The following is an 18,463-nucleotide window of genomic DNA, read 5'->3' as shown; positions in this document are numbered from 1 at the left end:
TTTATTTTGAATGAAAAGCTTTATTTGAGCTGTATGTAGAAGCTGTGTTTCACATAGCATGTCTGTTAGATCGAGCATTACACCAAGAGTTACTTAAGCATGTAATTCATTATGGCATCAGACTCAGTATCAGCAGGTACTAAAAACGTACTTGTGCAGTTAAATGTCAATATTCACCAGCATTAGCTTGGTTATTTCAACACCCTTTACAGTAAGAGCAGTCTTTAGACAACAACATCACTCCCCAGAAAATGACAGTTTCTTCACATAGGAGTAAATGACAGGGTAGAACACATCACACAGAGACTGAATTAAGCTGTTTTATGCTTTACACAGTTGTCTTTCATATTCGGACATGATTCGTTTTCCATGGGGAGGTGAGATAATGCCAGTTTACCACAGGATGTGGTGGGGATAGGAAGTCTCAGTGTAGATCATAGAGATAGAAGTGGCAGAAGTAGAATTTGATTTGCGCACCATTTTTACTTTTGTTTTTATTTTAAAACATTTATTTTAAGCTGTTATTTCATTTACCGTAACCATTTACCTTGCTGTCTTGAGTGAACACAGCACGTCATTAGCTTTGCTAGCAGCTTCGGAACTCACATACCAATATCCAACATCATTGCATTTTACATGCATAAACATTAAAATGAAAAATGCATTGACAAAATTATGAAAATTGAAAAATATTAACTAATTTCATCAACACTTGGTGTAAAAGTAGAGGAGGCAGATGATGCGCTGTGGCGACCCCTAAAGGGAGCAGCCGAAAGAAGAAGAAGAAGAACTAATTTCATCAACACAGACATGAGAAAAAAGTCAGACCTGATAATAAAAGAACTTGTGTGCCCACATGACCAACATTTAATACTAATTCAATATCAATCAGATTTAGGTTCCCCGGGGCTTGATAATGAGTTTCCATCTTTTTGTTCATAACAAAAATATGTTGAGAGGACTTTTTATCTGCAACCATGAAATAAATGTTTCTGTATGTTTGTGTTTCAGTGGTCCATGGCTTAAAGAACGAACCCTATGCTAAATATGTATGGAACAGTCGTCTGCTAGAGAGGATTAAGGATACAGTGCATCCAGACTGGCTCATGTACATCATTCACGGGTTCTGCGGACAGTCTAGTATCCTTGTATATGTGTATGTGTGTGTATGTGTGCACACGTGTATGTATTGTAGACATGTGCCAGTAAACTGTGATACTTTTTACATACAGTCATTGCAGTTTAGTCATACGAGTCACAGTTGCGTCAGTATTTGTAGCTCTTTTGAACCTTTGAAGACTTGTTGTCACTAGCACTATCCTTTTTTTTTTTTTACCTTTTTATAAACTATTTTATTTACTTATACACTTTGGGCCGCTTTGGGTCAGTTTTGGACAGAATTTTGTTAGACTGACTTTTGTTAGTCATTTTTGGACTCCCAATCATGGTGATGCTTCAAACAAAATTTACGATGATAAATTATAGATACTACTAGTTCTATGCTTTATTTTACATTGAAGCAGTTTCTTTATCTCGATAAAGGCCTCAGTGCTCTGTGGCAGGGTTCTCAAATTCAGTCCTAGCTGCAAATACTTTTGTATAACATCAGTTTCAGAATAATATTATAAACTGTGATAAACGTTCAAGCAGTTATCATGATAATAGTAATTATCAGCATTTGCATAGCTGTATGCTTCCAGACTTACCTGACCCACCAGTTCTGAACATGTATTAAAGATTTAAATTTTAAAGCATACAGTTGATTTTAGGGCATCACATTTTTTCATGTTTTTTTATGCTTGTTATCCACCAACTCCAGCACAAAAGTCCTTCTTCATAATTATGCCCTCTCTTGCTACTTTCCACCTCCTCATTTGTTTTATTCTGGCTTGTTTATGAACTGTGCCACTGCATTACATCTTTTTCTCTACCAGTCCTTCGTTTGTTTTTGTGCATGACCATCTTCTCAGTCTGTCTGACCCTCCTCCCTCCTACTTCTCTCTTCATCTCTGATGGTCCTGAGGGAGATGTGTTTAGCTCTCATAGACACGTGGGTTACAAAGTGAGCCTTCAAGCCTCAAAAAGCCAGTGTTCTCTTTTTCTCTGTGTGTGTATATAGTTTGTGTATAGGTATGTATTTTGTGTGCTGTTGATGTATAGCAAATTTACTATACATGTTTGCGCTGCATCTGCTACCAGTCAACAGTTTAGACAAACCTACACATAGAAGGGCTTTCATATTTTGAGAAACTTCCCAGCTCTTATTTTGCTACAGTGGTGGTGATAGAAACCATGGGTCATGAAGCAGCACAACTATAGCCATTTTATTTACTATCCAAAACTAACAGTGAACCTATATGTCTACCTACCTAGTGAACCTATATGTACTAAAAAAAAAAATAGTGGTAAATCTGAACAAAGGAACAAAATGTTTTCTTTGGTTTTACCTTAAACCTCTCTGCTCTAAATATGTTTTATTCTTTTTCCTTTGTTAATCAGAATTCAAAACATGATGTGTGGGGCGAGTATAAAGCTGGCTACCCACAGACCCATCTGTTTAGTGTGCTGTAGCGGTAATTATGTTGTCACTCCTCAGCAAGCAATGTCTATAAAACTGTGTGTAAGCTAATCTGCCATAAAAAAGTCACAAACAGCATATCAGTATGGTGACAACAGTGGCAGCAATACAAATATGTATATTGTCTTGCAGTAATTAGATACACTGTTCAGTCTAAGAGTTCATTTAGGTAAAATAAGCAGAATCAAGTGTTATTTCTGATGTGCTGCTTCCTCTTTAATTCAATTCTTAGAGGGAGCAGTGATGTGAATGGGTTTCTGTATTTCTGTGGCCCTCATTTACAAATATTTACATATCATTTCACAGCTCGCTCTCTCTCTCTCTCTCTCTCTCTCTCTCTCTCTCTCTCTCTCTCTCTCTCTCTCTCTCTCTCTCTCTCTCTCTCGTTCACTCGCTCTTTCTTGTTTGTTCTCTCTTGCTTGCTCGCTCGCTCGCTCACGCTCTCATATTTTCATGTGCTTGCCAGACTTATGAGCAGTGAATTGAGAGCTAAAATGAGCATTATGCATTTATTTGCCTTTTGTGCTTTGTACACTCCCTGAGAAGCAAACTTACACTTCAAATCTGCAAAGACTTAAAGCCTCATGTCTACCTGCACTGTTTGGAGCACAGAAGTGTTTGTGATAATACCCATATGAGAGTGGCTGTGTATTTATTTACCCCATTTCCCAAGTTAATGGTTATATATTTTCATGTTATTGTCATGACAAAACCTCTGTTGTTCTCTTGGTATAATTAGTTTTTTTTCCTGAGATAGGAAGCCATCATGCTTAGTTATCTGGAGGCACTGACCACAGTTTATCTGTGTGACTCACGTTTTTTTCCCTTTGTGACAGCTGTGAATGTATTAAATAGCACATATCACTATTGATCATTATATCCTTTTGACATATCAACGGCCCTACTATGATAGACTCTGTCAGAGCAGCCAGCGTCTGAAAATAAAACAAATCCCACAACTCACCCCTGTTCAAGGCAAATGAAGCATTCAGTGTTTAAGAAAATGTTTAATAAAAGCTGCAGCCCCATTTTCTGACAGTAATTACTGGTGTTAAAAAATAGTTTTTTTAAGATCACAACAAAATTATTTAGCTATCTATGACATAGATAGTCTTGAGATCTTGAGAAAACAACTTATCATCGGGAGAAATATGTGAATCCTTTTTTATGGGCTCCTTACAAAGGTGTCAGTGCTCCATACACAAGCATGCATGTGTGAATATGAGCAAACAAATGCGCTTCAGAGATTAGCACGGTTTTTAATGTGTGCATTCTTGTTTTTAATGCATTTGTATTCATGACTTTAGCACCTTGGATTAGAGCCTGTCTCGGCAGGCTAAAGGTGGGCAGTGCATCTCCAGGGATTTTGATGCATGTCTGTGTGTTATTTTTTTGTGATGTATGCACATACACTTGCAACCAGTGTAGAAAATGGCTACTGATTCCTAGAATTCAGCCCATCCTCCTGTAAAAAAATTCAGAGTAACAGGGAAAGGCAAGAATGGGAGAACTAGGTTAAGAGAGAGAGATGTACAGGTTGCACTTCTGAGCAAAGTTAATTTCTGCTGAGTATTGCTGAGTAATTGTTTACAGAGCATCATCCTTCCATTGGGTTTAGGCTTCTCTCCTGTGTGCTCAGGCCAGGGGAATTAGTAGTAGTCACTTATCACCTACTTCTGAATAGAAAATATTTCCAGAAATTTCCTCTTTGAAGGGATGGGAAGGTAGCATTTAACCTCTTAATATACAAAGGGCTGTGCATTAGCCCTTAGAGTTTCCCTGCCATTATAGCTATATAGCTATGAAACTCATGGTAGAAGAGGTGGGCAGTAACCAGTCACATTTACTGAATATGAACTTCAGTAACATTTTGATGGATTTGCTCTGTGCTGTGCTATCAAATGCTATTGCTACTTTTCCGTCTTTTTAAGGAAATCTATGAGAAAAGGAATCTTCAGTTGCATTATAGTCTTTAACATTTAGTTACTAGTTCCTTTTGTTCTTAGTTGGTGATCCAATAAGTCAGACGTTAATAAAACAACTATAACCAAAACACTAAATGTAAGCTATGTTGGAGATATTTAAACGGCTCACTAACAATAAACTAGTTGATAAAAAGCTAAACACGCAGGGGATGTGCCGGGTCGTAACACCACTGTATATCTTTTTCACAAACACCTAATGAGCATCTACTCCCAGCTGAGGACTCTCTCTCTCAGATGCTGACATCTTTTGAGGGAGAAAATGAACTGTTGCTGTAACAGCAACAATGAGTAGAACTTGTACAGCTTACTCAAGGGTTTGTTATTGTCATTATCATTGTTATTGTCAATGCTTTATTGGAAACAGCATTTCCCTGCAAAAAGTACTTCTAGCAGAAAAAATGCGGAAATATTAAAAGGGCCTATTAACCACCTTGTCACAGCAGAGATGAAAGTAGCTGATTTGTGTAGCTTCTCTCACATTTGTTTATATATTGCATTGGTGATCCATGCAACTGGTGGGACCATTCTAAGATTCTCTTAGAAATACAGCAAGAGACTGACTAACACTGACAGAATCCACCAAAACCAACCACATTAAACTCCTTTGTTTAAAAAATGTGAGAAAAAGTAGCTTTTCCATGATATGGGCTATTTAAAATGCCAGATAACTAGCTCCCAAGTGGCACATTGCCAAAGACACTCATAGCAATGTGGTGCTGAGCAATTTGCTGCATATCCACATTGTAGGGGTTGGATAGCAGACATAATGCTCTTCCTTCTGTGGTGTTTTGTGCTGATCTACTCAGGTGTCCATGCAGTCAGGCAGTAGGTCATATAGCCACATGTTGCACTGTACTGTAAGGGATTATGACTAAAGCATTACAAATGTTGGGAGCAGAAGAGACATAATTATTCTACAATTATAAGCACCACATTTATGTTTCAATCGGCTTTATCTGTTATGAACCAAATGTTCTTTTTCTGGAGAGCATTTACAGGTTGTGTTGTTTGATATTGTCAACGTTTGTTGGTGCCCTCCTTCGACAAACTTTCATATTAGCTATCAAATTGGCTCCTTCTAAGTTTTAGTTAGATGCCATTGCAAGCAGTAGTTGCTTAGTGACAGGTCTTCTTGTGCAGAGCGTGAGTCAGCTCCACAAACAGCTGCTTGAAATTCAGCCCTCAAGTGCTTTTTGCCTTGTGCAGACTGGACCAGTGAAGCTTCAATAAAGTGACAACAGCTATTCAAGTAGTGTGGGGTCTGGTCAAGCAAACAGTTCAAATTGTACTCAGAATTTCTGATATTTTCCTACGTATTTTGCATGAGCCTTATAATTCACAGATGTTTGTTTATTTTATAATTGCCTATTTCTGATGAAAGTTTTTATGAAGTGAAGTTGAACATTCTCTTACGTTCTTACGTTCTTTGAGTTTGCAAAGAGCAGAATGGGTAAACTTACAGAATTTAAAACAGATGTAAAAGTGCAGAATTAAACCAATTATAAAGTAATAAATTAAAGTTTATTTTTATTGTGTTCATGCAACAGAACAGGTAGAGAAATTAAATTGTATAGCATAGACCACAATCCAAGAAGATGTGCATGTCCTTAACTCCTTAAATCCCAGAGTTGCTTATCTACGGACGGCCGGTTTATGTCACCCTTATTGCTCGGCGCTCTAGCCGCTTTGCAGGAACACGCTTTCTCAAGAGAGGATCCAACTGTGAGGTGCATTATGTGTCCTGTTGCATTTTGTTAGATCTAACATACAAATAGAACCCCTTTTCTAAAAAAAAAAAAAAAAAGTTGTGATGCTGTACAAAATCTAAATAAAAACACTATGCGATGATGGGCAAATAATTTAAAATGTATATTTAATTTAAAGTAGTACCAAGACAACATATGAAATGTTGAAACTGAGAAATTTTATTGTTTTATGAAAAATATATGCCCATTTTGAATTTCATGCACACACATTCCAGAAAAAAAAACAAAAAAAAACACCTGATGGTTAATTGGAAAAAGGCCAGTAACATGACTGGGTATAAAAAAAAAACATCCCAGAGAGGCTGAGTCTTTCAGAAGTACAGATGAGAAGGGACAAGGCCAGAAAACAGTATTTCACTCAGCTTATTATCAGTGTACAGTTCAAAGCCAGTATTCATAATGGTTTAGGGGTGCATTAGTGCACATGACATGAGTGATGTGCACGTCTGTGAAAGCACCATTAATGCTGAATGATTATATACATGCTTTGGCAGCATGTACTGCCATCCAGATGACATCTTTTTCAGGAAACGTCTTGATTATTTCAGCAACACAATGACAAACCATATTCTGCATGCATTACAGCAGCATGGCTCCTGTCACCCACTGATAACATTTGGCACATTATGAAATGAAAAATATGACAAATGCAACCCTGCGCAGCTAAAATCCTGTATCAAGCTAGAATGGGAAATATTTCACTTTTAAAAGCTACAGCAGTTGGTCTCCTCAGTTCCCAAACATTTACAGAGTGTTGTTAAAAGTATAAGTGATGCAACAAGTTTCAACATTTCATATGTTCTCTGTAGTATTTTTCTTTAAAAATATGGTTTACGTTATTTGCATGTCTTTGCATTCTATTTTTATTTACATTCTGCACTGTGTCCCAACATTTTTGGAAGTAGGGTTATAAATATGTTCATCTCTTTTTGTGCTATGTGTCTGTGTGATGATGTGTTCATATATTGTCTGATTTGAACAAAAGACCAGAAGAATTTTTTTTTTTTTTGCATTAAATATAATTTGGAAGTCACTTAATATTGACCTGCAATGTTTTCAAATGTTTTAAGAAGTTAGTGTATGAACATATCAAATTTGGTATGTCCATCCAGGACAAAGTACTTACCATGTGATTTCCTTGTTATGATATCATAGCACACAACCTTTAGGGCAAAATATTTGATTTGACAAAGTATACCCAAAGTATTGGTGGTGAGCCATTTTCTATTTAGTGATGACTGAAATGCCCAAACCGAAAACCCAGGACACACTTTGTCAAAAATTTAAATGGAAACCCAAGAAAGCTGACAATAAATTTAAAAGTTACTAAGTGCTAATACACAATGATTACAAATGGTTTGTTCAATGTCCCTTATAGAATCTGTGTAGTGGGTCTACATGACTGACATTTTTACTGTTTTCCTGCTGCTGTTCAAACTGTTTGAACGTGTCAGTGCTGACCACTGCAGGACTTCTCACATTCATTAGGATTAGAATTGGTTGTAAAGTATGGGAGGGAAATAGTAAAGTCTTAGAATTTGACACTCATAGGCCTTTTAATATTTTTACCTTTGTCAAATTACATATTTTGTTCATTTTTTTTAAATCAAAAACAATATTCTTTACAGGGAATTTAAAATGTTTAAATTAATCTTACATTTTTAAATGAATCTTTTAAAAAAAGTTTTTTTTTTTTTCAAAAAAATTGATCAAATTCTGCATTAAAATGTGCAGAATTGTGTTTCCTTTAGAGGATATGTGCTTATTTAAATCAACAAAATATCAGTTTACCAGGGACACCCAAACTTTTGCAAATGACTATCTGCCTGTTGTGTGTGTGCTTAAAGGGTGACGTGGCGAACGAAGTGGAGACAGAGCAGATCATTCACGATGCCTCAGTGATGTCTTTCACGGCAGGCAGTTACTCCTCGTACGTGCAGGTGCGAGGCTCTGTACCTCTCTACTGGTCTCAGGACATATCCACCATGATGCCGAAACCGCCAATACGGTGTAAGCCCATGTTTTAAGAAAAATAACTCTTTATTTTTATATTTCATGTGTCATGTTCCTTTTTTAAAGATATGTCACAGGGTAAAATGCTTTTTGACGTAATACCCTAGGTCGGTGCGGTAATAAATCAAAGTTTGATGGTTTCTCTGCTCTAACACATCTACTAAATCTGGTAACTTCCTGCTGAGTTGGTGTGTTTGAGCAGGGAATCACTAAACTGTGCAGGAATCTGACCCTCCAGGATGGGAGTTCCCCATCCCTACCCTATAGAACAGGTGTCACCAACATGGTGCCCGCGGGTGCCAGGTCGCCCGCAAGGACCATATGAGTCGCCCGCAGATCTGTTCTACAAATAGCACAACTCACTAGTGAGCTGAATCTAAAATCTAATTTGATTCTGTTGCTATTCGTTTTAACCACACTTGTGGTGTGATCCGATATATATATATATATATATATATCGTATCGTATCGTAAAATATCTTAAAATTATGTTCATTATACATGAAGTTTAGATAAGAGGTTAACTCTTAGTTTTTGTCTAGAGTAGTTCAAAGGTCAGTATTCTGCGCACAGACAAAACCAGTGATCGCGGAGAGTAAACTACATGGCAGAAAAAAAGAGAAAAAACGTATCACTTTCATAACGAATGGGAGGTAGAGTTAGTCTTTACGACTGTTAAAGAAACCTGCGTGTGTCTCATTTGCGGGGCGGCTGTGGCGATACCAAAGCGACACAATGTCGAGAGACACTTCACTACCTGTCACTAAAGCTACAATGCTATCTATCCACCTGGAAGCGCACTAAGGGCAGAGAAAGTCTGTGAGCTAAAGGCAGCTTTGGTTACACAACAGTCTTTTTTCACGAGGCCGGAAAAAAAAAATCACAAAAAGCAACCGAAGCCTTGTTCAGAGCTCCACATTTTCTGGTCAAGAAGAAGACGGCATTTTCAGATGTAGAAGTCGTCAAAGAAGTAGCATTAATAATTGCTAACACTGTATTGAAAGATGAGAAAAATGGAACCGATCTAATCTCCACTATCTCTGACGTCTAACTGGGGGTGATGACACGTAGTGATGTAAGTGATCATCAGAAAATGTAAAAATGGCTGAGATTAATAGAGATAAAGTGCTGAATATTGATATCTGTTTTCCACCTTGTTGTCATTGTTGATAATTATTGTGAGAAATCATTAATTAATCTGATCAGTGTCTTCACATAGATGAGTATCATTAAACATTATTAATAATATATAACTAAAGGCAAACTGAGCAATTTTTTTTAAGAAGAGCACATCAAACTGGTAGCCCTTCGTATAACTCGGTAACCATAAAGTAGCTCTCAGTTTCAAAAAGGTTGGTGACCCCTGCTATAGAATATGCCCTAATACAGTGGACACTGGCCCTCCTGAAGGTGTACGTTCCTGCAGAGTTTAGATCTAACCTTCTTCTAACACACCGTGCTGTCCTTAGCTAACACTTACGCAGTGTCTGGTCAAGCCAATCAGAGACATTTGAAAAAGTTATTAAGCTGTAATAGCTGTGTCTGGTTGTGGTTGAACCTAGACTCAACAGGAAAGTGTATCTCCAGGACCAGAATTGGTATTCAGTGCAGGAATATTTCTGACATACAGTGTGCATTGCTAGTAATTCTACCGTTTGAACATTAGTTTGTATGAATGCTTTGTACACAAAGCATTGGCACAACTCATAGACTGATAAAATTGGTTTTTCCGTAGTAATATTTTTTACTTCTTCAGACATGCCTTTGTGGCATAGTCACCAGCATCTGCATAAGAAAAGGTTATGTTCCAATGGTTGTGACCATGCTTTGATAAACTTATGCAACATGTAATAAGGAAGCAACAATGTAACATTGTAACTGTACATTGTAAGCAATGTAACTGCTTTACAGCGGTTAAAATGAGATTTTACAGATTTCACTTTTTTCATACTTTAGTGGTTGAGACATAAAGTCTTTCAGAAATTATACAGAGACTTACCAACTCACATTTATTTGCAGTGGTGGTCATAGGAACCAGGGATCATAAATCAAAGTCTCAGGGATCATAAAACAAAGTCTCAGATATCAGACAACTTACTTGTGACCATTTAATGCAATAACATGGCAGGTAAGCTCTTCAGAAGTCTGGTTCCCGTCACCACCACTGTAAAAAAAAAAAAGATATAGACACACACACACACACTAATATATAATATCAAAGTCATTTTCTTTTCATTACAAGCAGTTATGATGACAGCATTTAGAGATAACGTAAGAAAAATTCTTATTCTTGCATCATTTTTTCATTAGTCAGAATATTATTGGTTTGGATGTTTTGGGATTCGGCATCAGTAATCCACTTATTCTTTCTTTTGTTATCGCCATCTTTTCTCGAGAGCAGAGTGACATTTTGTATGCATTTACACACTCATGCACAGCGTGTTTCCTAACCTGCTGCTCTAGCTGCTTGCTTACCAGTGCCTCCTTGCCTCAGGTGACAGCAGAAAGGGACTTATTGTGTATGCAGAAGTTGCTGTACTGCTTCCATTTCTCATTCTCCTCTACTTCTGCACCTTTCCCACCCAGTATGTGTTCTGTCTACTGTCATCATCCAAATGGAGATTGACATGAACATTTTGAACCACTGTCCATGAAAATACTGCAGTTCGGGATCCAGTATATTTGCATCAGAAATATAGTATGTGATCCTGCATTTTGACATGTGCTGTCAGATTACTCCACAACAGGCTGTCTTCATAATCTGTAACTTGAACATGATGCAGATGTGTTCAGAGACTGATGTGGTTAATCTTTGAATGAATACTTTTCTCTTACATAAATAGTTAAAGGCACAAAAATGTCCTATTTAAATGGTTAACTCTTCTTGGATAGCTTATTATGATTATATAGAGTGCTGTTTGTATCAAATGTGCTGTCACAGAGTGGAGTTCACACTTTTCTGTTGAAAAGATTTTGCCAGTACATCTGAAAAAAGCGATTAGTGGGGTGCTGCATAGTAGTGTAGTTTTGCATGTCACAAATGAGCTTAAACCTGTCACAGTCCAACTTTCTATATATATATATATATATATATATATATATATATATATATATATATGCACCAAAAAAATATACTAATGAGAGGATTATGATGGTGGTGACAGGAAACTTGCCTTTAGCCACTTAGCATGTCTGTGTTAACCTAGCTCCCTGCGTTAACATATCTACCAAAAGGCATAGATATAAATGTGCTTGTATTTTGTTAACCCACATATATTTGTAAGTAAATGTAAAACTAGCACACAGCTCAGATGTGACAGGGATGTGATAATGGACTTCACGCTGGCTCATTGAAATTGCACTAATGCAAGTCTTGAGGATAAAGCCTCAACTCTGTGCGGGTAAACATTCCTATTCTCGTTGACACCAGAGGCTAATGTTAGCTTAACGAGACGGCTAAAAAATCATCAATTCTGACTTACTTACGCTGCACTGAGGCAAATGTAGAGAATAGGGACTCAAATCTGAGTGAGTGATTGATGGAGTGGCAGAAAGACACTCTGAAAGTTTTAGTGGGAGGCAGTAATGGTGAGTTGTTTCCAACAATCGATTCTTCCACTTTAGTATGTCGGTGAGTAGGGGTCAACTCTTTACCAATTTCTCCAATAGTCTAAATGAGTCTACTCTTAAAGTCTGATGAGTCAGTTAAATGGAGGTGTGTGTAATACAGGAAAGTTAGTAGGTTAATGTTTTTTCACGTTTTTGTGTTAAATTTGTCCTGACATCATTCATACCGCATATTTCACAAGCTACATTCCAAGCGTTATAGCAAGAGGGTGCTATAGTGAAACCCAACCCTATATAAGCAGTCTTGTATCATATGCGATCATATGCTTGATTATATGTCAACACTCTGCAGGTGCTGTAAGCAGAAACTTTGATTACAAAAATGTAGATACACCCTAACTATGTTTTGTGGAAAACCAACATTTTCTTCATGTTTGCAATAAACAACTGTTAGAAATAGTAAGAAACAAAAACCAGCCTCATTCACCAGCCTCTTGTTAGTATTTTCTGTTCCACCTTAAATGGTGCTGAAGCTTTATCGTGGTGCTTGCACAGCTGCTGCATCGTTTAAGGTGGAGTGGAACATTTGGATAAGCAGCCAACTTTAGGCTTTTGAAAAGAGCTGCTCTAGTGTTTACTTTAAATCTGGTTAACTTGTTCATTTTCAAAGAACTTCAGTGACCGTAATGTTTCCTGTGCAAACTCAAGCTCCTCTCAGGAGCCTGATATACACTATATTTCCAAAAGTATTCGGTTGTCTGCCTTCACATGTATATGAACTTGAGAGACATCCCATTCTTAATCCACAGGGTTTAATATGATGTTGGCCCACCTTTTGGAGCTATAACAGCTTCAGCTTTTCAGGGAAGGCTTTCCACAAGGGTTAGGAGTGTGTTTATGGGAATTTTTTTCTAATTCATCCCAAAGAAGATGTATCGGGTTCAGGTCAGGACCCTGTGCAGGCCAGTCAAGTTCTTCCGCACCAAACACGCTCATCCATGTCTTTTATGGACCTTGCTTTGTGCACTGGTCTGCAGTCATGTTGGAACAGGAAGGGGCCATCCCCAAACTGTTCCCACAAATTTGAGAGCATGAAATTGTCCAAAATCTCTTGGTCTGCTGAAGCATTTAAGAGTTCCTTTCACTGGAACTAAGGGGCTGAGCCGAGCTCCTGAAAAACAACCCCCCACCATAATCCCCCTCCACCAAACTTTACACTTGGCACAATGCAGTAAGACAATTAACGTTCTCCTGGCAACCGCCAAACCCAGAGTCATCCATTGGATTGCCAGATGGGGAAGCATGATTTTCACTCCAGAGAACATGTCTCCACTGCTCTAGAGTCCGGTGGTGGCGCTTTACACCACTGCATTCCACGCTTTGCATTGCGTTGTGATGTAAGACTTGGATGCAGCTGCTCGGCCATGGACACCCATTCCATGAAACTCTCTAGGCACTGTTCTTCAGCTAATCTGAAGGCTACATGAAGTTTGGAAGTCTGTAGCGATCGACTCTGCAGGAAGTTGGCAACCTCTGTGCGCACTATGCGCCTCAGTATCCACTCAACCTGCCATGTCATTTTACATGGCCTACCACTTCATGGCTGAGTTGCTGTCATTCCTAATCGCTTCCACTTTGTTATAATACCACTGACAGTTGACTGGAATTTTTAGTAGCGAGGAAATTTCAAGAGTGAAGCATCCGTACGATGCTAGGAACTCACTGAGCTTCTGAGAGCGACCCATCCTTTCATAGATGTTTGTAGAAGCAGTCTGCATGCCTAGGTGCTTGGATTTATACACCTGTGGCCATGGAAATCATTGGAACACCTGAATTCAATGATTTGGATGGGTGAATACTATTGGCAATATACTGTATGTACTATAGATACTCTATGTAATCAGTGATCTGTACGTAGCTGCTGAAAAGCCTGATACACTATGTTTACGATTGTTAAATCTCTTTTATATGCCTTTAATTTCATCTCTGGTGCTGTCTTGGTGAAAATTAAGTGTAGTCCACTCTATCGATTCTAGGGGCAGGAGTCGAGAGTTGGACACACTAGAAAACCTGGATTTATCATCTCTGGTGGGAGCTTTGTTTCTGCTCTTCCTCGCAGATAGGGTAGTGGGAGGAAGGACCTATTGCATAGTTGATTGGTGATAGGTTAATATTATTTTTTCCCAGGAGAACATGATGATGTAATCAAAACTCAGATGTTGTTCCTTTTGCACAGTTTTGATTTCTAGAACTTGTGATATTTAGCATTAAAAACAACACATACAAACACAAGGGCACACTGGAAGTTACACAAGCTTGTCATCCAGACAGATTTCCATCGATTGTTTGACATGCTGTGAGCTAATAAGGAGCTACTGAAAGAAGATGCTCTTGATTGTTCAGTCCTTACCTGCTTCTGAACAATCACCTCCTCCGCTACCCTCTTCTGAAGAGGTTCACAAATGATTGCTTAGCTTTTTCATGAAGGATTAATCATTGACCAAGTGCTATTGAACAGAATTTGAATGAGCTAGGTATCAGTTCAATGAAACATCTCAATAGAGAGGAAATTTGCGTAAGGAGCATACCTCAAAAGCATGGCCCCCTGACCTAAATTTGTTTTTGTTTTTTGTTTTTTTTTTGAGTGCTCAGCTTCTTGCCTTCTTTTCGAATTCTGTCATTTTATTAATCATTTTGGCTCATGCAGGGTGCACTGAGTAACAGACATTTCTCCCTCAAGACCTTAGTGTTAATATCCTGCTTGCTTTCTCAAGAGCTGTTCCATATTTTATGTTTGTTTGGGCTGAAGGCAGTTGGTAAATTTGTTTGGGCTGAAGGCAGGCTTCCTCCTTACACCTGATTTCAGACAAATAAGGCTGGTCCTCATTAAACAGGCACAACAACATGCCTGTTTTATCATTACTATACACTAGATTTCATATCTGTATCTGCATGCAAAATTATTGGGTAAATTGGCATAGAAATAGAAGTATAATTAGGATCTTTTCAGTCAGTTATGTTACTTATCCTTTATTGGAAAATGCCTCAAAGGTAGGCTTGTCAGTTTTTACATAATCGCCTGATGGCAGTTATTTTATCTGTTTGCAGTTATTTAAACTGACCATCATTATTTTCCTCAGTTGTAGATTTCACAGTCTGTATTTATGTTGCAATAAATTATATTTAGGTGCATCTTATCATTTAGATTCAGGCAAGTCATGTAAATTAAAAAAAATGCTTTAACTGTGCTAAAACAGCTTTAGAGGGCAGTGATGAGCAATGTTTGGCTAATTGAGCTTGTGCAATTTCAGGTGGTGACTAGTATGTGTAGGATTAGAGGAACAAACTGGCTGATTTACATTATATATATTATTATATTATATATTTACATTTTTATTCATTCTGCCATCTATTTTCAAATTTGGATCATTCACATGAAACTGACTCAAAACATGTCCATACATTTTTGAGTATTATAAGCATAAAAAATTCATAAAATTTAGTAGATCGACTGAAGCATTATATGGTACAACGATATTCAAATTGATTTCTGTGATTGTTCTTCAGGTTTGTGTAGCTGCTTTTGTTGTATATGTTTCCTTGATTTGTTTTTCTTTGTAAACTCTAAGGATGTGAAACAAAACAGGGAAATTTTGTGTGACACAAGTAAGTAAAAAAAAAAACAACCTCAATGGCTGACTTTGTATTGCAGTAATAAGATAACATTGCAAAACTCAACAGTATACAGATTGTGAAGAAAAAAAAACTTGAATTTGGTCATTTGAATAGGAATTAAATTGAGTTATTAACTATTTAGTAATTAGATTACCTATTAATTAGTTCGAATTGTTATAGTAATGATTTTTCAATCAGGAATCATTATTCATATATACAAAAAAAGAGTTTTACCCATGTTAACATTTTCAAGTGTGGTCCCAGTATTCTCTTTGTGAGAATTATTTGTTCCATGATCTGAAATGCTGCAGGCTTGTGGAATTGTGAAATTGGTAAAAATCTATTATTTTCCTCTGTTCTTTCACGCTTCCCACTTTTTCTGTTTCAGTGGACCAGGCTGACCCATATGCGCATGTTGCTGCACTTCACTTTGACCAGATGCTGCAGCGGTTTGGCTCTCCAATTATAATCCTCAACCTTGTAAAGGTGGGCAAACCTTTTTTGTTTGTTTTAAACCTGCTTCTTTATATGCTTGTGTTCATACCTGTTTGCATGTGCTTTGTTCTTTCTTTTATGTGAGCTACATGAAGCTGAAGAAAGTTTTTCAATCAAAAATGGTTAAAGATTTTTTTATTGATGGCTTACATAATATGGAATTGATTATCCCCCACTGGTGTAACTGCTGTAGATGCTGTAGAGTGAGTATAATTGAGACAGGTGCTGCTGGACAGACACACATTTGTTTATGGGATCAGCCTTCCAGGCACACAGATATTCACACTTCGGTGTGAAACTGCAGTCTGAATTTGTGGTATCTCACGTTGAAACCCACGAGATGGAGAGAACAGAGGGATAATCACTGCTGTCAACACACACAAGCACTCACACGAGCATTCACAAGCTGGCCATGTGCTGCTGTTGAGTACTCCCTTTTGGTCAGTCTTCTTTTACCTCTGACTGTCTGCATGACTAAAACATAGGGGGGCGGGGTGGGGGGGACATAGAACACAAAGGCTTGTGGCAAAGGCAGGAGATGGAGCATGTGATCCTTCCAACGTGTATGTGAGCAAGTGTGAGTGTATGCAGGTGTATTTCTGTATGTACTGTGCAAAAGTTTTAGTCACCTGAGAAAATTTGATTTAAACAGCGATGTCTCAGGGGGCGATTTCTCAGAGTTAGAAAAATGACAACATTTATATGATCAGAAGCAATTTTAAGTGTCAGTGTCTGTTTAACTGTTTCCAAACTCCTTTTTGTAGCAGCCCAATATTATTTGTTGCTATCATCCAGTACCTTGTCTAATCAGTACCTCATTATGTTACATTAAGTGTGCTGCTTATTGAATTTAACAAATTGCTGTTGTCAGAAGAAAACCTTGTATCTCCAAAATGGAAAATCTATAATAGAAATAGAAAAAACAACGCTTTACTTTTAATGTAATTCAGTGGAAACAGACTTTTTTCCTTTTCATTTTGCATCGTTTCTGTTGGTCCATTCTTCATGAAATTTATACATAATGTAAAGGGCAAGAGGCATTTTCACATTAAGTCAGGATGACCTCTTGTAAGATAATCCTTTATTAGTGCCACAGCGGGGAAATTCACAGTCAAAAACTAATGACAAAAATAGAGATAAAAGGTTTTCTTCTGACAGCAGCGAAATGTATATGATGGTTGGGGCATTGAGGAGAAATCTGCAGCCAAACATTTGTTCTTTAAGCTAGTTCACAACATCTTGCTACTTTACTTTTCGCTCTATTTGTTTATTTGCATTTTAATTATATATTGTAGTTTTATAAGCAAAAAACACTTATTGCCAAGATAAATGATTTTAAATAATGTTCTTAGTCTTGTGCACAGTAATAGATACTTAATTTACACAGAAGCACATGGCTAGACATGTCTTAGTCAGGGTTATGAGGTTTTTGTTTGTGGTTGACAAAATGGTCATGTTTACAAACTCTGTGCGCACTGTGAAGGTTTTAGACTTTTTTTCCTCCTCCTTTTTCATTGATCATAGTTTATTTTACTAGTTAGATCACTCTATTATACATGTTCTTGTGTTTTATCTTTAAACTATATCTATTTGAAGCTAAGCTGCACCATGTCATATTCATTTAAATAAAAAGCTGTTTTTTAATGGTGGTTTACAGAGCATTGAGAATGTTTCGCAGATGTCTACTTCATGCAAGCCAACCACTGCTTTGGGTTTAACCAGTCAGGCAAGAGTAGACTGGTCTTCATCTCAGTTAGCTATTAGGGCTGTATGATTAAGTTGTATTTTTTTATCATTATTGTGATTTTCCACGATATACAGATAGTTAAAATGTCAATGACATAGCAGATCAAATGACCTCATGCATGAAGTGCCAGAAAGATGCCATATCATTGCAGGCACAAACTGGGATTGAACTCAAATATATTAACCATAAGGCTAAAGCTCAAGAACTCTTCTATCTTCTATAAACTTTAGGATTGCTTTCACACTCAGTATTGTGTTTTAAGTGTGTGAGGGAGTAATAACTAAACAAAATAAATACATTTTTAAAATCTGTGCATTTTTAAAATCTAATTCTTGTGTGCCTATATAAAAATAAACTTTGTAGCCATTGTAGAAAAAGATGCTGAGTCAATGCACATAAATGTGCTTGCAGTTCTGATGTAAGTAGCTGCTAGTGTTTCATTTCTTAGTTTGTGGTGACCAGTGGCTATGTTTCTCCTCAGTGACTATGTTTCTCCCCAGTGAATCCCTGATTCCCTTTTAATTTTGAAAAAAATCTTGTTTTGCACTTCACTGTTAACAGTGATGTTTTGAAGGTTATGCATTGTGATTGCATGTCTTTGTAATTATTTTTCATCCTTTAGGTATCAAAGGTATCTG

The 18,463-nt window shown here is 37.3% G+C and overlaps 1 protein-coding gene across 1 annotated transcript in view; it reads left to right on the top strand.

Annotated features, from left to right (window-relative positions):
• Positions 1-18,463, top strand: part of fig4a (FIG4 phosphoinositide 5-phosphatase a) — an 86,960-nt gene that overhangs the window by 16,650 nt on the left and 51,847 nt on the right. The window contains exons 8-11 of the mRNA XM_017723833.2: positions 1,012-1,140; positions 6,190-6,290; positions 8,177-8,339; positions 15,972-16,069. Of these exons, the coding sequence (XP_017579322.1) occupies positions 1,012-1,140; positions 6,190-6,290; positions 8,177-8,339; positions 15,972-16,069 (491 nt within the window). The remainder of the gene's footprint in view (positions 1-1,011; positions 1,141-6,189; positions 6,291-8,176; positions 8,340-15,971; positions 16,070-18,463) is intronic.

Source organism: Pygocentrus nattereri, chromosome 4 (genome assembly GCF_015220715.1).
Source record: "Pygocentrus nattereri isolate fPygNat1 chromosome 4, fPygNat1.pri, whole genome shotgun sequence".
In the NCBI taxonomy this organism is placed as follows: Eukaryota; Metazoa; Chordata; class Actinopteri; order Characiformes; family Serrasalmidae; genus Pygocentrus; species Pygocentrus nattereri.
This window is presented reverse-complemented; position numbering and strand designations above follow the sequence as displayed.